The 13,467-nt window shown below is 37.0% G+C and overlaps 1 protein-coding gene across 2 annotated transcripts in view; it reads left to right on the forward strand.

Moving 5' to 3' along the window:
* USP25 (ubiquitin specific peptidase 25) overlaps nt 1-13,467 on the forward strand; it is a 139,476-nt gene that overhangs the window by 60,769 nt on the left and 65,240 nt on the right. For both annotated transcript variants that reach the window (XM_082625213.1, XM_082625214.1), the window contains exon 8: nt 817-893. In XM_082625213.1, coding sequence (XP_082481339.1) covers nt 817-893 — 77 coding nt within the window. The remainder of the gene's footprint in view (nt 1-816; nt 894-13,467) is intronic.

Raw genomic sequence — 13,467 nt, forward strand, 5'->3', positions numbered from 1 at the left:
GCCCACCCCAGCCCACCCCAGCCCACTCCAGCCCACTCCACTCCCCATGCAGGTTCTATACAAACCTGTTTGCTATGCTCCAGGTCGGAGTGTTGAAAGAATTTTATGGTAATGGACAAGTACAGCTGCCACTGCTTATTCCTGTTTATCTATGTCAGGTGATCTAGGACCGAAGGGATGGCAAAAGGTGAAGACTGTTCTGGTTCTGATTGGAGAATCAGTTCGAAGTTCATGAGGTGGTAGACTTGATAGTCGGGGAGTCAGTGATTAATTAGGCTCAACCTATCCAAATTAACACATATCTTAGTAAAATCGGATATGGCTTAAAAAGTTGTGCGTTAACAGTTGAATTGAAAAAATGAATTGTTTAAAAACACATATTCCTTCTAAGACAGAAACCGGTAATACATCTTTATATAATGAAGAACTCTTTGGTAATGTGGGTCCTTCATTTTATAAAGATTCATTAGAGAGCTCTTTTTGGGGGGGTAATAACTTTTTAAAAATCTCATTGATAAATTTGAATTTATACACACACACACACACACACACACATACACATATTTTTCCCTCCTAAGGTGAAACCCAGTTACATGATTATGAATAGAATGCTTGTTTTTCTCAAATACTGATTTTATGCTCTGGTTAAGTTATAAATGTTTCTTGCATTTGATGTGAAACATTTCATATGATACCATTGTGAGGAGTCAGTTAATTATACGTTTGAAAAGACTGGCTGTAAGTTTTATGTTGCAGTATTTAGTGTTTTCATTGGTAGGCTTGAATATCAACAAGACTTTTTTTTTCCCCCTACAGCAAGACGTGAGTGAGTTTACACACAAATTATTAGATTGGTTAGAAGATGCCTTCCAAATGAAAGCTGAAGAGGAGACGTAAGTTACTGTGAAATTTAGTGATGGAGATAAATTAGGAGATCGATAACACTCATTTTTTTTTCTTATGTATTCAGTGTCAACAGAGAAATAAGAATCTGAGATAAGTGTGTGGAAACCCAAATGTTATCTGTATTATTGACAAGCTCTTTGGAATTTGTTGCCGTAAATGTTGTGTAGCTTTAGATGTCCAATATAAGGTCAGAATCTAGTGAGAGATATCTAAGAAGTGATCCTTGAAAAAGCTAACCCCACATCCTCATTTCTTATTCCATGAAGTCATATTCCACGAAGAAGAATGGGTCAGTGGTAGGGAAACATGCAGGGAGTAATAATTCTGATGAAATCTTTTTACATGGAATCGTGAGGACCTTCATGATTCCTTCCATGTAAAGTTTCTCCTTAACATTCCCTGGGGCTTTTTATTTTGTGCCCATTTGGTTGAACCACTAAGACACTGGTCATTTAAAATATATGGGCAGACCTCCTTAAGGGAAGAAATTCACACACTTTCAGGGTGTTCCTACTCCCACTCTTCTGAGGCCAGTCTCCTAACACCAAACATTGGTTCCTTTGCGCATCTTCCTGAAACATTGGTGGACCATTTAGGATTTTCCACTGCAGGTTCTGATGTGATTCTACAAAGATGCATTACGTAAATTAACACCTAGAATACAGGCAGAAATCCAAGGCTGAAAATTCTTTCCTTCTCTTTTTATCTATTTTTGTTTTTATTTCTTCTTCTTCCAGTTTTATTGAGATATAATTGACATAACAGCACTGTGTAAGTTTGAAGTATACAGCATAATTATTTGACTTACATACATCATAAAATAATCACCACAATAAGTTTAGTGAACATCCGTCATCTCATATAGATACAAAATATAAGAAAAAGAAAAATATTTATTCCTTATGACGAGAACTCTTAGAATTTATTCTTACAAATTTCAAATATAACATACAGCAGTGTTAATTGTATTAATCATTTCAGTACTTATTTATCTTATGACTGGAAGTTTGTACCTTTTGACCACCTTTGTCATTATACAAAGATATTTGATTATTATTGACTATATTCCCCATGTTGTACATCCCTGTGACTCACTTATTTTGTAACTAGAAGTTTCTACCTCTTAATTTCCCTCACCTACTTCACTCATCCCCTGCCACCATCCACTTTTGTTCTCTGTATCTATGACTCTGTTCTGTTTTATGTTTGTTCATTTGTTTTTTAGATTCCATATGTGAGTGAAATGATACAATATTTGTCTTCCTCTGTCTGACTTATTTCACTTAGCATAATACCCTCTAGGTCTATCCATGTTATCACAAATGGCAAGGTTTCATTCTTTTTTTATGGCTGAATAATATTACATGGAATGTGTATACACACACACACACACACACACATCTTTATCCATTTATCTATCAGTGGGCACTTAGGTTGCATCTGTATCTTAGCTATTGTGAATAATGCTGCAGTGAACTTAGGGGTGCATATATCTTTTTGAATTAGTGTTTTTGTTTTCTTTGGATAAGTATCCAGAAGTGGAATTGCTGGATCATATATGGTAGTTCTGTTTTTAACTTTTTGACAGCCTCCATACTGTTTGGCATAGTGACTGCACCAATTTACATTACCACCAAGAATGCATGAGGGTTCCCTTTTCTCCACATTTTCACCAACGCTTGTTGTTTGCTGTCTTTCTTGTTTGTTTGTTTAGCCTCCATGTGTTTGTGTTTCTTACATTTTTTCCCTGTGATTTATTTCTAATCTCATAGTGTTGTGGTCAGAAAAGATGCTGGATATGATTTCAATTTTCTTAAATTTACTGAGGCTTGATTTGTGACCCAACATATGATCTATCCTGGAGAATATTCCGTGTGCACTTGAGAAGAAAATGTAATCTGCTGTTTTCGGATGGAATGTCCTATAATATCAATTAAATCTATCTGGTCTATTGTGTCATTTAAAGCTTGTGTTTCCTTATTAATTTTCTGTCTGGATGATCTGTCCATTGGTATAAGTGAGGTGTTAAAGTCCCCCACGATTATTGTGTTACTGTCGATTTCCTCTTTTGTAGCTATTAGCATTTGCCTTATGTATTGAGGTGCTCCTATATTGGGTGCATATATGTTTATAATTGTTAATACGTTCTTCTTGGATCGATCATTTGATCATTATGTAATGTCCTTCCTTGTCTCTTGTAACATTCTTTATTTTAAAGTCTATTTTATCTGATATGAGTATTGCTACTCCAGCTTTCTTTTGATTTCCATTTTCATGGAATATCTTTTTCCATCCCCTCACTTTCCATCTGCATGTGTCCCTAGGTCTAAAGTGGGTCTTTTGTAGACAGCATATATATGGATCTTGTTTTCGTATCCATTCAGCAAGCCTGTGTCTTTTGGTTGGAGCATTTAATCCATTTACATTTAAGGTAATTATCGATATGTATGTTCCTATTACCATTTTCTTAATGGTTTTCTGTTTGTTTTTGTAGGTCCTTTTCTTGTGTTTCCCACTTAGAGAAGTTCCTTTAGCATTTGTTGTAGAGGTGGTTTGGTGGTGCTGAATTCTCTTAGCTTTTGTTTGTCTGTAAAGCTTTTGATTTCTCCATTGAATCTGAATGAGATCCTTGCTGGGTAGACTAATCTTGGTTGTAGGTTCTTCCCTTTCATCACTTTAAATATGTCCTGCCACTCCCTTCTGGCCTGCAGAGTTTCTGCTGAGAAATCAGCTGTTAACCTTATGGGAGTTCCCTTGTATGTTATTTGTCATTTTTTCATTGTTGCTTTTAATTACTTTATCTTTAATTTTTGTCAATTTGATTACTATGTGTCTCGGCATGTTTCTCCTTGGGTTTATCCTGCCTTGGTCTCTCTGTGCTTCCTGGACTTGGGTGGCTATTTCCTTTCCCATGTTAGGGAAGTTTTCAACTATAATCTTTTCAGATATTTTCTCGGGTCCTTTCTAGGTCTCTTCTCCTTCTGGGACCCCTATAATGCGAATGTTGTTGTGTTTAATGTTGTCCCAGAGGTCTCTTAGGCTGTCTTCATTTCTTTTCATTCCTTTTTCTTTATTCTGTTCCGTGGCAGTGAATTCCACCATTCTGTCTTCCACGTCACTTATCCGTTCTTCTGCCTCAGTTATTCTGCTATTGATTCCTTCTAGTGTATTTTTCATTTCAGTCATTGTGTTGTTCATCTCTGTTTGTTTGTTCTTTAATTCTTCTAGGTCTTTGTTAAACATTTCTTGCATCTTCTCAATCTTTGCCTCCATTCTTTTTCTGAGGTCCTGGATCATCTTCACTATCATTATTCTCAATTCTTTTTTTGGAAGGTTGCCTATCTCCGCTTCATTTAGTTGTTTTTCTGGGGTTTTATCTTGTTCCTTCATCTGGTACATAGTCCTCTGCCTTTTCATTTTGTCTGTCTTTCTGTGAATGTGGTTTTCGTTCCACAGGCTGGAAGATTGTAGTTCTTCTTCTGCTGTCTGCCCTCTCGTGGCTGAGGCTATCTAAGAGGCTGTTGCAAGCTTCCTGCTGGGAGTGACTGGTCGTGGGTTGAGCTGGGTGTTGCTCTGTTGTCTTTTTGATAATAGCCATTCTGACAGTTGTGAGGTGATATATCATTGTGGTTTTGATTTGCATTTCCCTGATGATTAGTGATGTTGAGCATCTTTTCATGTGTCTGTTGGCCATCTGTATGTCTTCTGAGAAAAGTCTCTATTCAGCTCCTATGCCCATTTTCTTAATTAGGATTTTTTAAAATTTATATATATTGAATTGTATGAGTTCTTTGTATATTTTGTATATTAACCTCTTATCAGACATATCATTTGCAAATATCTTCTCCCATTTAGTAGGTTACCTTTTCATTTTGTTAATAGTTTCCTTTACTCTGCAGAAGCTTTTTAGTTTGATGTAGTCCCATTTGTTTATTTTTGCTTTTGTTTCCTTTGCCTGAGGAGACATATCCAAAAAAATTTTGCTAAGATTGAAGCCAAAAAGCCTACTGCCTATGTTTTCTTCTAAGAGTTTCATGGTTTCAGGTAGTCGTTAATACATTTTAAGTTTATTTTTGTATATGATGTAAGAAAGTGGTTTGATTTAATTCTTTTGCATGTAGCTGTCCAGTTTTCCCAACACCATTTACTGAAGAGGCTTTCTTTTCCCCATTGTATATTCTTGCCTCTTTTGTTATAGATTAATTGAGCATATAAGTGTGGGTTTATTTCTGGGCTCTCTGTTCTGTTCCATTTATCTACCTGTCTGTTTTTGTGCTGTTACTATACTCTTTTGATTTCCATAGCTTTGTAGTAGTATAGTTTGAAATGAGGTAGCATCATACCCTTGGTTTTAGCTAATAATTTTTTTACATATATCTATTCTTTTTCAGATTCTTTTACCATATAGGTTATTACAGAGTATTGGTTAGAGTTCCCTGGGCTATACAGTAGGTCCTTGTTGATTATCTATTTTATATATAGTAGTGTGTATATGTTAATCACAACCTCCTAATTTATCCCTTCCCCTCCACCTTTCCCCTTTGGTAACCATAAGTTTGTTACCTATTTCTGTGAGCCTGTTTCTGTTTTGTAAAGTTCATTTGTATCATTTTTTTAGATTCCACATATAAGTGATATTGTATGATACTTGTCTTTGTCTGACTTACTTCACTTAGTATGATAATCTGTACTTCATCCATGTTGTTGCAGATGGCATTATTTCATTACTTTTTATGACTGAGTAATATTCCATTGTATATATGTACCACATGTTCTTTATCCGTTCATCTACCAGTGGATATTTAGGTTGCTTCCATGTCTTGGCTATTGTAAATAGTGCTGCAGTGAACATTGGGGTGCATGTATCTTTTTGAAGTATGGTTTTCTCCGGATATATGCCCAGGAGTAGGGCTGCTGGATCATATGATAGCTCTATTTTTAGTTTTTTAAGGAACCTTCATACTGTTCTCCATAGTGTCTGTACCACTTTATATTCCCACCAACAACATAGGAGGGTTCCCTTTTCTCTACGCCCTCTCCAGCATTTATTGTTTGTAGACTGTTTGATGATGGCCATTCTGACCAGTGTGAGGTGATACATCATTGTAGTTTTGACTTGCATTTCTCTAATAATTAGCAATGTTGAGCATCTTTACTTGTGTGTGTTGGTCATCTGTATGTTGTCTTTGGAGAAATGTCTATTTAGATCTGCCCATTTTTTTATGGGGTTATTATTATTAATTTTGATATTGAGCTGCATGAGCTGTCTCTGTATTTTGGAGATTAATCTCTGGTTGGTCGCATCTTTTACAAATATTTTTTTCCATTCTGTTGGTTGTCTTGTCATTTTGTTTATGGTTTCCTTTGCTATGCAAAGGCTTTTAAATTTAATTAGGTTCCATTTGTTTATTTTTGTTTTTAGTTTTCGTTACTCTAGAAGGTGGATCCAAAAAATATTGCTGTGATTTATGTCAAAGAGTGTTCTGCTTATGTTTCCCTCGAAGAGTTTTATAGTATCTGGTCTTACATTTAGGTCTTTAATCCATTTTGAGTTTATTTTCCTGTATGGTGTTAGCAAATGCTCTAATTTCATTCTTTTATATATAGCTGTGCAGTTTTCCCAGCACCACTTATTGAGGAGACTGTTTTTTCTCCATTGTATATTCTTGCCTCCTTTGTCATAGATTAATTGACTGTAGGTGCATGGTTTTATTTCTGGGCTTTCTATCGTGTTCCATTGATCTGCAAGTCACTCTCTGTGCCATTACCATACTGTTTTCATTACTGTAGCTAATGTCAGGGAGCCTGATTACTCCAGCTCAGTTTTTCTTTCTCAAAATTGCTTTTGGTATTTGGGGTCCTTTGTTTCCGTACAAGTTTTAAGATTTTTTTGTTGTAGATCGACAAAAAATGCCATTTGTAATTTGGTAGGGATTACATTGAATCTGTAGATTACCTTGGGTAGTGTTGTCATTTTGACAGTGCTGATTCTTCCAATCCAAGAACATGGTATATCTTTCCATCTATTTGTATCATCTTCAATTTCTTTCATCAGTATCTTATAGTTTTCGGAGTACAGGTCTTTTGCCTCCTTAGGTAGGTTTATTCCTAGGTAATTTATTCTTTTTGATGTGATGGCAAATGGGATTGTTTCCTTAATTTCTCTTTCAGATCTTTTGTTATTAGTTTAATGTAACAGATTTTTGTGTATTAACTTTGAATCCTGCAACTTTACCAAATTCATTGATGAGCTCTAGTAGTTTTCTGGTAGCATCTTTAGGATCTTCTGTGTATAGTATCATGTCATCTTCAAACAGTGACAATTTTACTTCTATTCCAATTTGGATTCCTTTTATTTCTTTTTCTTCTCTGATTACCATGGCTAGGCCTTCCAAAACTATGCAGAATAGAAGTGGCTAGAGTGGACATCCTTGTCTTGTTCCTGATCTTAAAGGAAATGCTTTCAGTTTTTCACCATTGAGTATGATGTTAGCTGTGGGTTTTGTCATACATGGCCTTTATTATGTTGAGGTAGGTTCCCTCTATGCCCACTTTCTGGAGCATGTTTATCATAAGTGGGTGTTGAATTTTGATAAAAGCTTTTTCTGCATCTATTGAGATGATTGTATGGTTTTTAATCTTCAGTTTATTAATGTGGTGTATCACACTGATTTGCAGATATCGAAAAGTTCTTGCATCTCTGGGATAAATCCCACTTTATCAAGGTGTATAATCCTTTTAATGTGTTTTTGGATTCAGTTTGCTAGTATTTTGTTGAGGATTGTTGCATCTATGTTCATTAGTGATATCGGCCTTTAATTTTCTTGTTTTTTTGGTATCTTTGGTATTACTGTCAGGGTGATGGTGGCCTCATAGAATGAGTTTGGAGCGTTCCTTCCTCTGCAATTTTTTTTTTTTTTTTTTTTTCGGTACGCGGGCCTCTCACTGCTGTGGCCTCTCCCGTTGCGGAGCACAGGCTCCGGACGCGCAGGCTCAGCAGCCATGGCTCACGGGCCCAGCTGCTCCGCGGCATGTGGGATCCTCCCAGACCGGGGCATGAACCCGCATCCCCTGCATCGGCAGGCGGACTCTCAACCACTGCACCACCAGGGAAGCCCCCCTCTGCAATTTTTGAAATAGTTTCAGAAGGATACCTGTTAACTATTCACTAAATGTTTGATAGAATTCACCTGTGAAGCCATCTGGTCCTGGGCTTTTGTTTGTTGGAAGCTTTTATATCACAGTTTCAATTTTAGTGCTTGTGATTGGTCTGTTCATATTTCCTATTTCTTCCTGGTTCAGTTTTGCGAGATTGTACCTTTCTAAGAATTTTTCCGTTTCTTCTAAGTTGTCCATTTTATTGTTATATAATTGCTTATAGTAGTCTCCTATGCTCCTTTTTATTTCTGTGGTGTCAGTTGTAACTTCTCTTTTTTTTTTTTTTTCTAATTTTATTGATTTGAGCCATCACCCTCTTTTTCTTCATGAGTCTGGCTAAAGGTTATCAATTTTGTTTGACTTTTCAAAGAGCTAGGTTTTAACTTCCTTGATCTTTTTTATTTTTTTTTTCATCTCTTTAATTTATTTCTGTTGTAATCTTTATGATTTCTTTCATTCTGCTAACTTTGAGTTTTGTTTGTTGTTCTTTCTCTAGTTGCTTTAGGTGTAAGGTTAGGTTGCTTACCTGGGATGTTTCTTCTTTCCTGAGGTAAGATTGTATTGCTATAAACTTCCTTCTTAGAACTGCTTTTGCTGTGTACCGTAGGTTTCGGCTCATCATGTTTTCGTTTTCATTCATCTCTAGGTATTTTTTGATTTCCTCTTTGACTTCTTCAGTGATCCATTGGTTACTTAGTAGCATATGGTTTAGCCTCCACGTGTTGGTGTTTTTTTAGTTTTTTCTCGTATTTTTTGTCTGATCTCGTAGTGTCGTGGTCGGAAAAGATGTTTGATACGATTTCAATCTCAAATTTACAGAGGCTTGCTTTATGGCTCATGATGTGATCTGTGCTGGAGTATGTTCCATGTTCACTTGAAAAGATTGTGTATTCTGCTACTTTCAGATGGAACGCTCTATAAATATCAATTAAGTCTATGTGATTTAGTGTGTCATTTAAGGCCTGTGCTTCCTTATTGATTTTCTGTCTGGATGGTCTGTCTATTGATGAAAGTGGGCTGTTAACGTTCTCCACTGTTATTGTTTTACTGTTGATTTCTCCTTTCATGGCTGTTAGCATTTGCCTTCTATGTTGAGGTGCTCCTATGTTGGATGCATATATATTTACAATTGTTTTGTCTTCTTGTACTTTTCCCTTGATTATTATGTAATGTCCTTCTTTGTCTCTTGTAACAGTCTTTATTTTAAAGTCTATTTTGTCTGATATGAATTTTGTGACTCCAGCTTTCTTTTGATTTCCATTTGTATGAAATACCTTTGTCAATCCCCTCACTTTCAGTCTGTATGTGTCCCTAGATCTGAAGTGGGTCTCTTGTAGACAGCATACATAAGGTTCTTGTTTTTGCATCCATTCATCCAGTCTGTATCTTTTGGTTGGAGCATTTAATCCATTTATGTTTAAGGTCATTACTGATACATACTTACTGCCATTTTGTTAATTGTTTTGGGTTTGTTTTTGCAAGTCTTTTTTCTTCCCTTTCTATTTTATTATCTTGTGATTTGATGACTGTCTTTAGTGTTGTGTTTGTATTGCTTTTTCTTTTTTTGTGTGTGTATCTATTATAGATTTTTGGTTTGTGGTTATCATGAAGTTTTGATGTAGCAATCCATATGTATATACAAGATTGTTTTAAGTTTCTGGTCTCTTAATTTCAAATGCATTTCCAGTATTCTATATTTGTACTCACCTCTTCTCACAGTTGCTGGTTTTGATACCATGTTTATGTATGTATATATTTCCTACCTTTGCTGTATTTTTGCCTTTACTGGTGAGGTTTCCCATTTGTAATTTTCTTGTTTCTAGTTGTGGCCTTTTCTTTTCTGCCTAGAGAAATTCGTTTAGCATTTGTTGTAAAGTAGGTTTGGTGTTGCTGAATTCTCTTAGCTTTTGCTGGTCTGTAAAGCTTTTGATTTCTCTTTTGAATCTGAACAAAAGCTCTGCTGGGTAGAGTATAAGAATATACTTGTGGGGTTTTTTCCCTTCATCACTTTAGATATATGTGTTAGTCCATTCTGGCCTGCAGAGTTTCTGCTAAAAACTCAACTGATAACCTTATAGAGATTCCCTTGTATGTTATTTGTTGCTTTTAATATTTTCTCTTTGTCTTTAACTTTTGTCAATTTGATTAATATGTGTCTTGGTGTGTTCCTCCTTGGGTTTATCCTGTATGGCACTCTCTGTGCTTCCTGGACTTGGGTGACTGTTTCCTTTCCCATGTTAGGTAAGTTTTCAGCTATTATCTTTTCAAATGTTTTCTCAGGCCCTTTCCTCTCCTTATGGGACCTCTATAATACGAATGTTCGTGCATTTAATGTTGTCCCAGAGATCTCTTAAACTGTCCTCATTTCTTTTATTCTTTTTTCATTATTCTGTTCCACAGCAGTGATTTTCACCATTCTGTCTTCCAGCTCACTTATCCATTCTTCTGCCTCATTTATTCTGCTATTGATTCATTCTAGTGTGTTTTTCATTGTAGATATTGTATTGTTGAACTCTGTTTGCTCTTTAAATCTTCTAGCTCCTTGTTAAACATTCCCTATATCTTCTTGGTCTGTGCTTCTGTTCTTTTTTCAAGATCTTGGATCATCTTTACTATTACTCTGAATTCTTTTTCAGTTAGATTACCTGTCTCCACTTCACTTAGTTGTTCTTCTGGGGTTTTATCTTGTTACTTCATCTGGAACATATTCCTCTGCTTTGCAGTGTCACAGGCTGCAGAATTGTAGTTCCTCTTGCTTCTGGTGTCTGACCCCTGGTAGGTGAGGCTGGTCTAAGTAGCTTGTGTAGGCTTCCAGGTGGGAGGGAGTGATACCTGCCCACTGGTGGGTGGAGCTGGGTCTTGTCTCTATGGTGAGCAGGGCCCTGTCAAGCAGTGTGTTCAGAAGCAGCTGTGGGTTCAGGAAAACTTTAAGCAGCCTGTCTTCTGATGGGTGGGACTGTGTTCCTACCCTGTTGGTTGTTTGGCCTGCAGCATCCCAGCACTGGAGCCTAAGGGCTCTTGGGTGGGACCAGGTCTTTGCATCAAAATGGTGACCTCCAGGACAGCTCACGCCAATGAGCACTCACCAGTACCTCTGCCACCAGTGTCCTTGTTCCTGCAGTGAGCCAGAGCCTCCCCCTGCCTCCCCAGGAGACCTTCCAAGACCAGCAGGTAGGTCTGGCCCAGGCTCCTATGAAGTCACTGCTTTTTCCCCTGGGTCCCGGTGTGCACAAGACCCTGTGTTCACCCTCCAAGAGTGGCATTTCTGTTTTCCCCAGTCCTGTGGAGTTCCTGTGATCAAGCCCTGCTGGCCTTCAAAGCAAATGCTCTGGGGGCTCCTCCTCCTAATGCCAGATGCCCAGACTGGGTAGCCTGATGTGGGGCTCAGAACTCTCTTTCCTGTGGGAGAACCTCTGCAGTGTAATTATTTTCTAGTTTGTGGGTTGTCCACCCAGCATGTATGGGATTTGATCACGAATACACCCCTCCTACCTTCTCACTGTGGCTTTTTCCTTGTCTTTGGAACTAGAGTATCCTTTTTTGGTTGGTTTCAGTCATTTTTTGTTAATGGTTGTTCAGCAGGTAATTGTAATTTTGGTGTTTGTGTGCAAGACAGCTAGCTCAGGTCCTTCTACTTGGCCATCTTGTCTGCTCCTAGATAACTTAAAGAGCACCGACTTTGATGATAAAAACGAAGTCCTAGCCAATCTGCCAACTAGCTGTGTAAACCTCAGACAAGTTGTGCCTTTCTGAGCAATAATTTTCTCATTCCGAAAAAGGAGTTGCACTTACATGTGCTTTCCCACCAGGCACTTAAAACCAAACTCAGAGGCCCTGCACCACCTCATACCGGTTCCAGCTGGGTTACTAGGGGCAGCTTGATACTTTTGGTTTTGCTCTTTTTTCTCAAGATTGTTTTGTGTATTCAGGGTCTTTTGTGTTTCCATACAAATTTTAGAATTATTTGTTCTAGTGTTGTGAAAACTGCCTTTGGTATTTTTATAGAGATACATTGAATCTGTAGATTGCTTTGGGAAGTATGATCATTTTAACAATACTAATTCTTCCAATCCATGATCACCATATATGTTTCCATTTGTTTATGTCTGCAGTTTCTTTCATCAGTTTCCTAGTTTTCTGAGTACAGGTCTTTTACTTTCTTAGTTAGATGTATCACTTCTTTTTCTATTTTAAAATTATGGCCAGCCTTATTATCCAAAAAAGGCATAATAACATAGTCTGCAATGAGATTGAATTAAAGTAAAAATATTCTAATTATATACTGTTAACAACTACGAGATGCTTCTAAAATTTTATATAGCCCTCCTCATTTGTTCTCAAATTCTCAGGGGAAAAATAAGTTTCCAAATTATATCCACTTGATCTTTTAAGGCAAAATCCAAACAAATTATACTTAAAAGTCATATTCTTTTGTCCCTTGGTTGCAGTCTAACAAAAAAGAAATAATTTTTGACTTTCTGAGTTTGTTCAGCCTTTACATACAGGCATGTCTTTTCTGTGCCTGAATTGAGTTGAGGTTCTTCAGATGAAGTCTGTATTCTCTTTCACTTGTATGTGTGTAGTTCTTTCAGTCCTTCAAATGTTGAATTTCATATACTCTAATTTTAGATTTTGAAGGATTATTAGGACACATGATTAATATTGATCTCTTACTTTTGAAATCTTGAAACAAAAGCAGAACTTCAGCCCTTTAACTTTCAGTCCAGCTATAATATTCCTAGACCTTAGTGCAATCCAGACTCAAGTTATTGTTGCTAAAGACTGGGGCAGAAAATCTGGATAATGTCATAAATGGAGGCAATCATCATGGTTTTAGTTCTGCCAAGATGCCTGTCATTAAGGGCCAATTGGTCTTAGACAACTACTTATAAACTTATGTTGGAAGAAATCTCTCGAGATTATACTGCTGAATCTGCAGTTTCTGAGGGAAAAAGTTCTACTGTTGGAAACTGTCTTGAGAATGTGGCATTGAACAAAGCTGCTTCCTTCTTGGAATGTTTATGATGCTAACAGCTCTGGTCAGGTGCCCTTCTTTTCTGTCCACCAAAACTCTTAAGTTACATTTTTCTTAACGAGCTTCAGTTTGCTGGCCCTCAGTGCTGCATTGAATGTAAGCTCTTTCTAATAACATACTTTTGTGCCTAGTGGTTGCTGCCATTGCATTGGTATGGGATTGCTTAGGCCTGTAAAACCTGCTTTCTAGGTAGTTTCTTTCTTCTCTTCATGTTAGCTTCATTTGTAAATCTCCCCATCAGATTGCTGAACTGAATCTGCTGTTGATGCTTCTGAAACCTGAGTTCCAGCATCCAGTGAAGATCATCATCTCTATGATATGCTCTTTCCTCAGCTTTTGAAAGTTCTAGGCCTTGAGTATATTTCTTT

Source organism: Mesoplodon mirus (assembly GCF_964341445.2).
Source record: "Mesoplodon mirus genome assembly, chromosome: 6".
Taxonomy (NCBI): Eukaryota; Metazoa; Chordata; class Mammalia; order Artiodactyla; family Ziphiidae; genus Mesoplodon; species Mesoplodon mirus.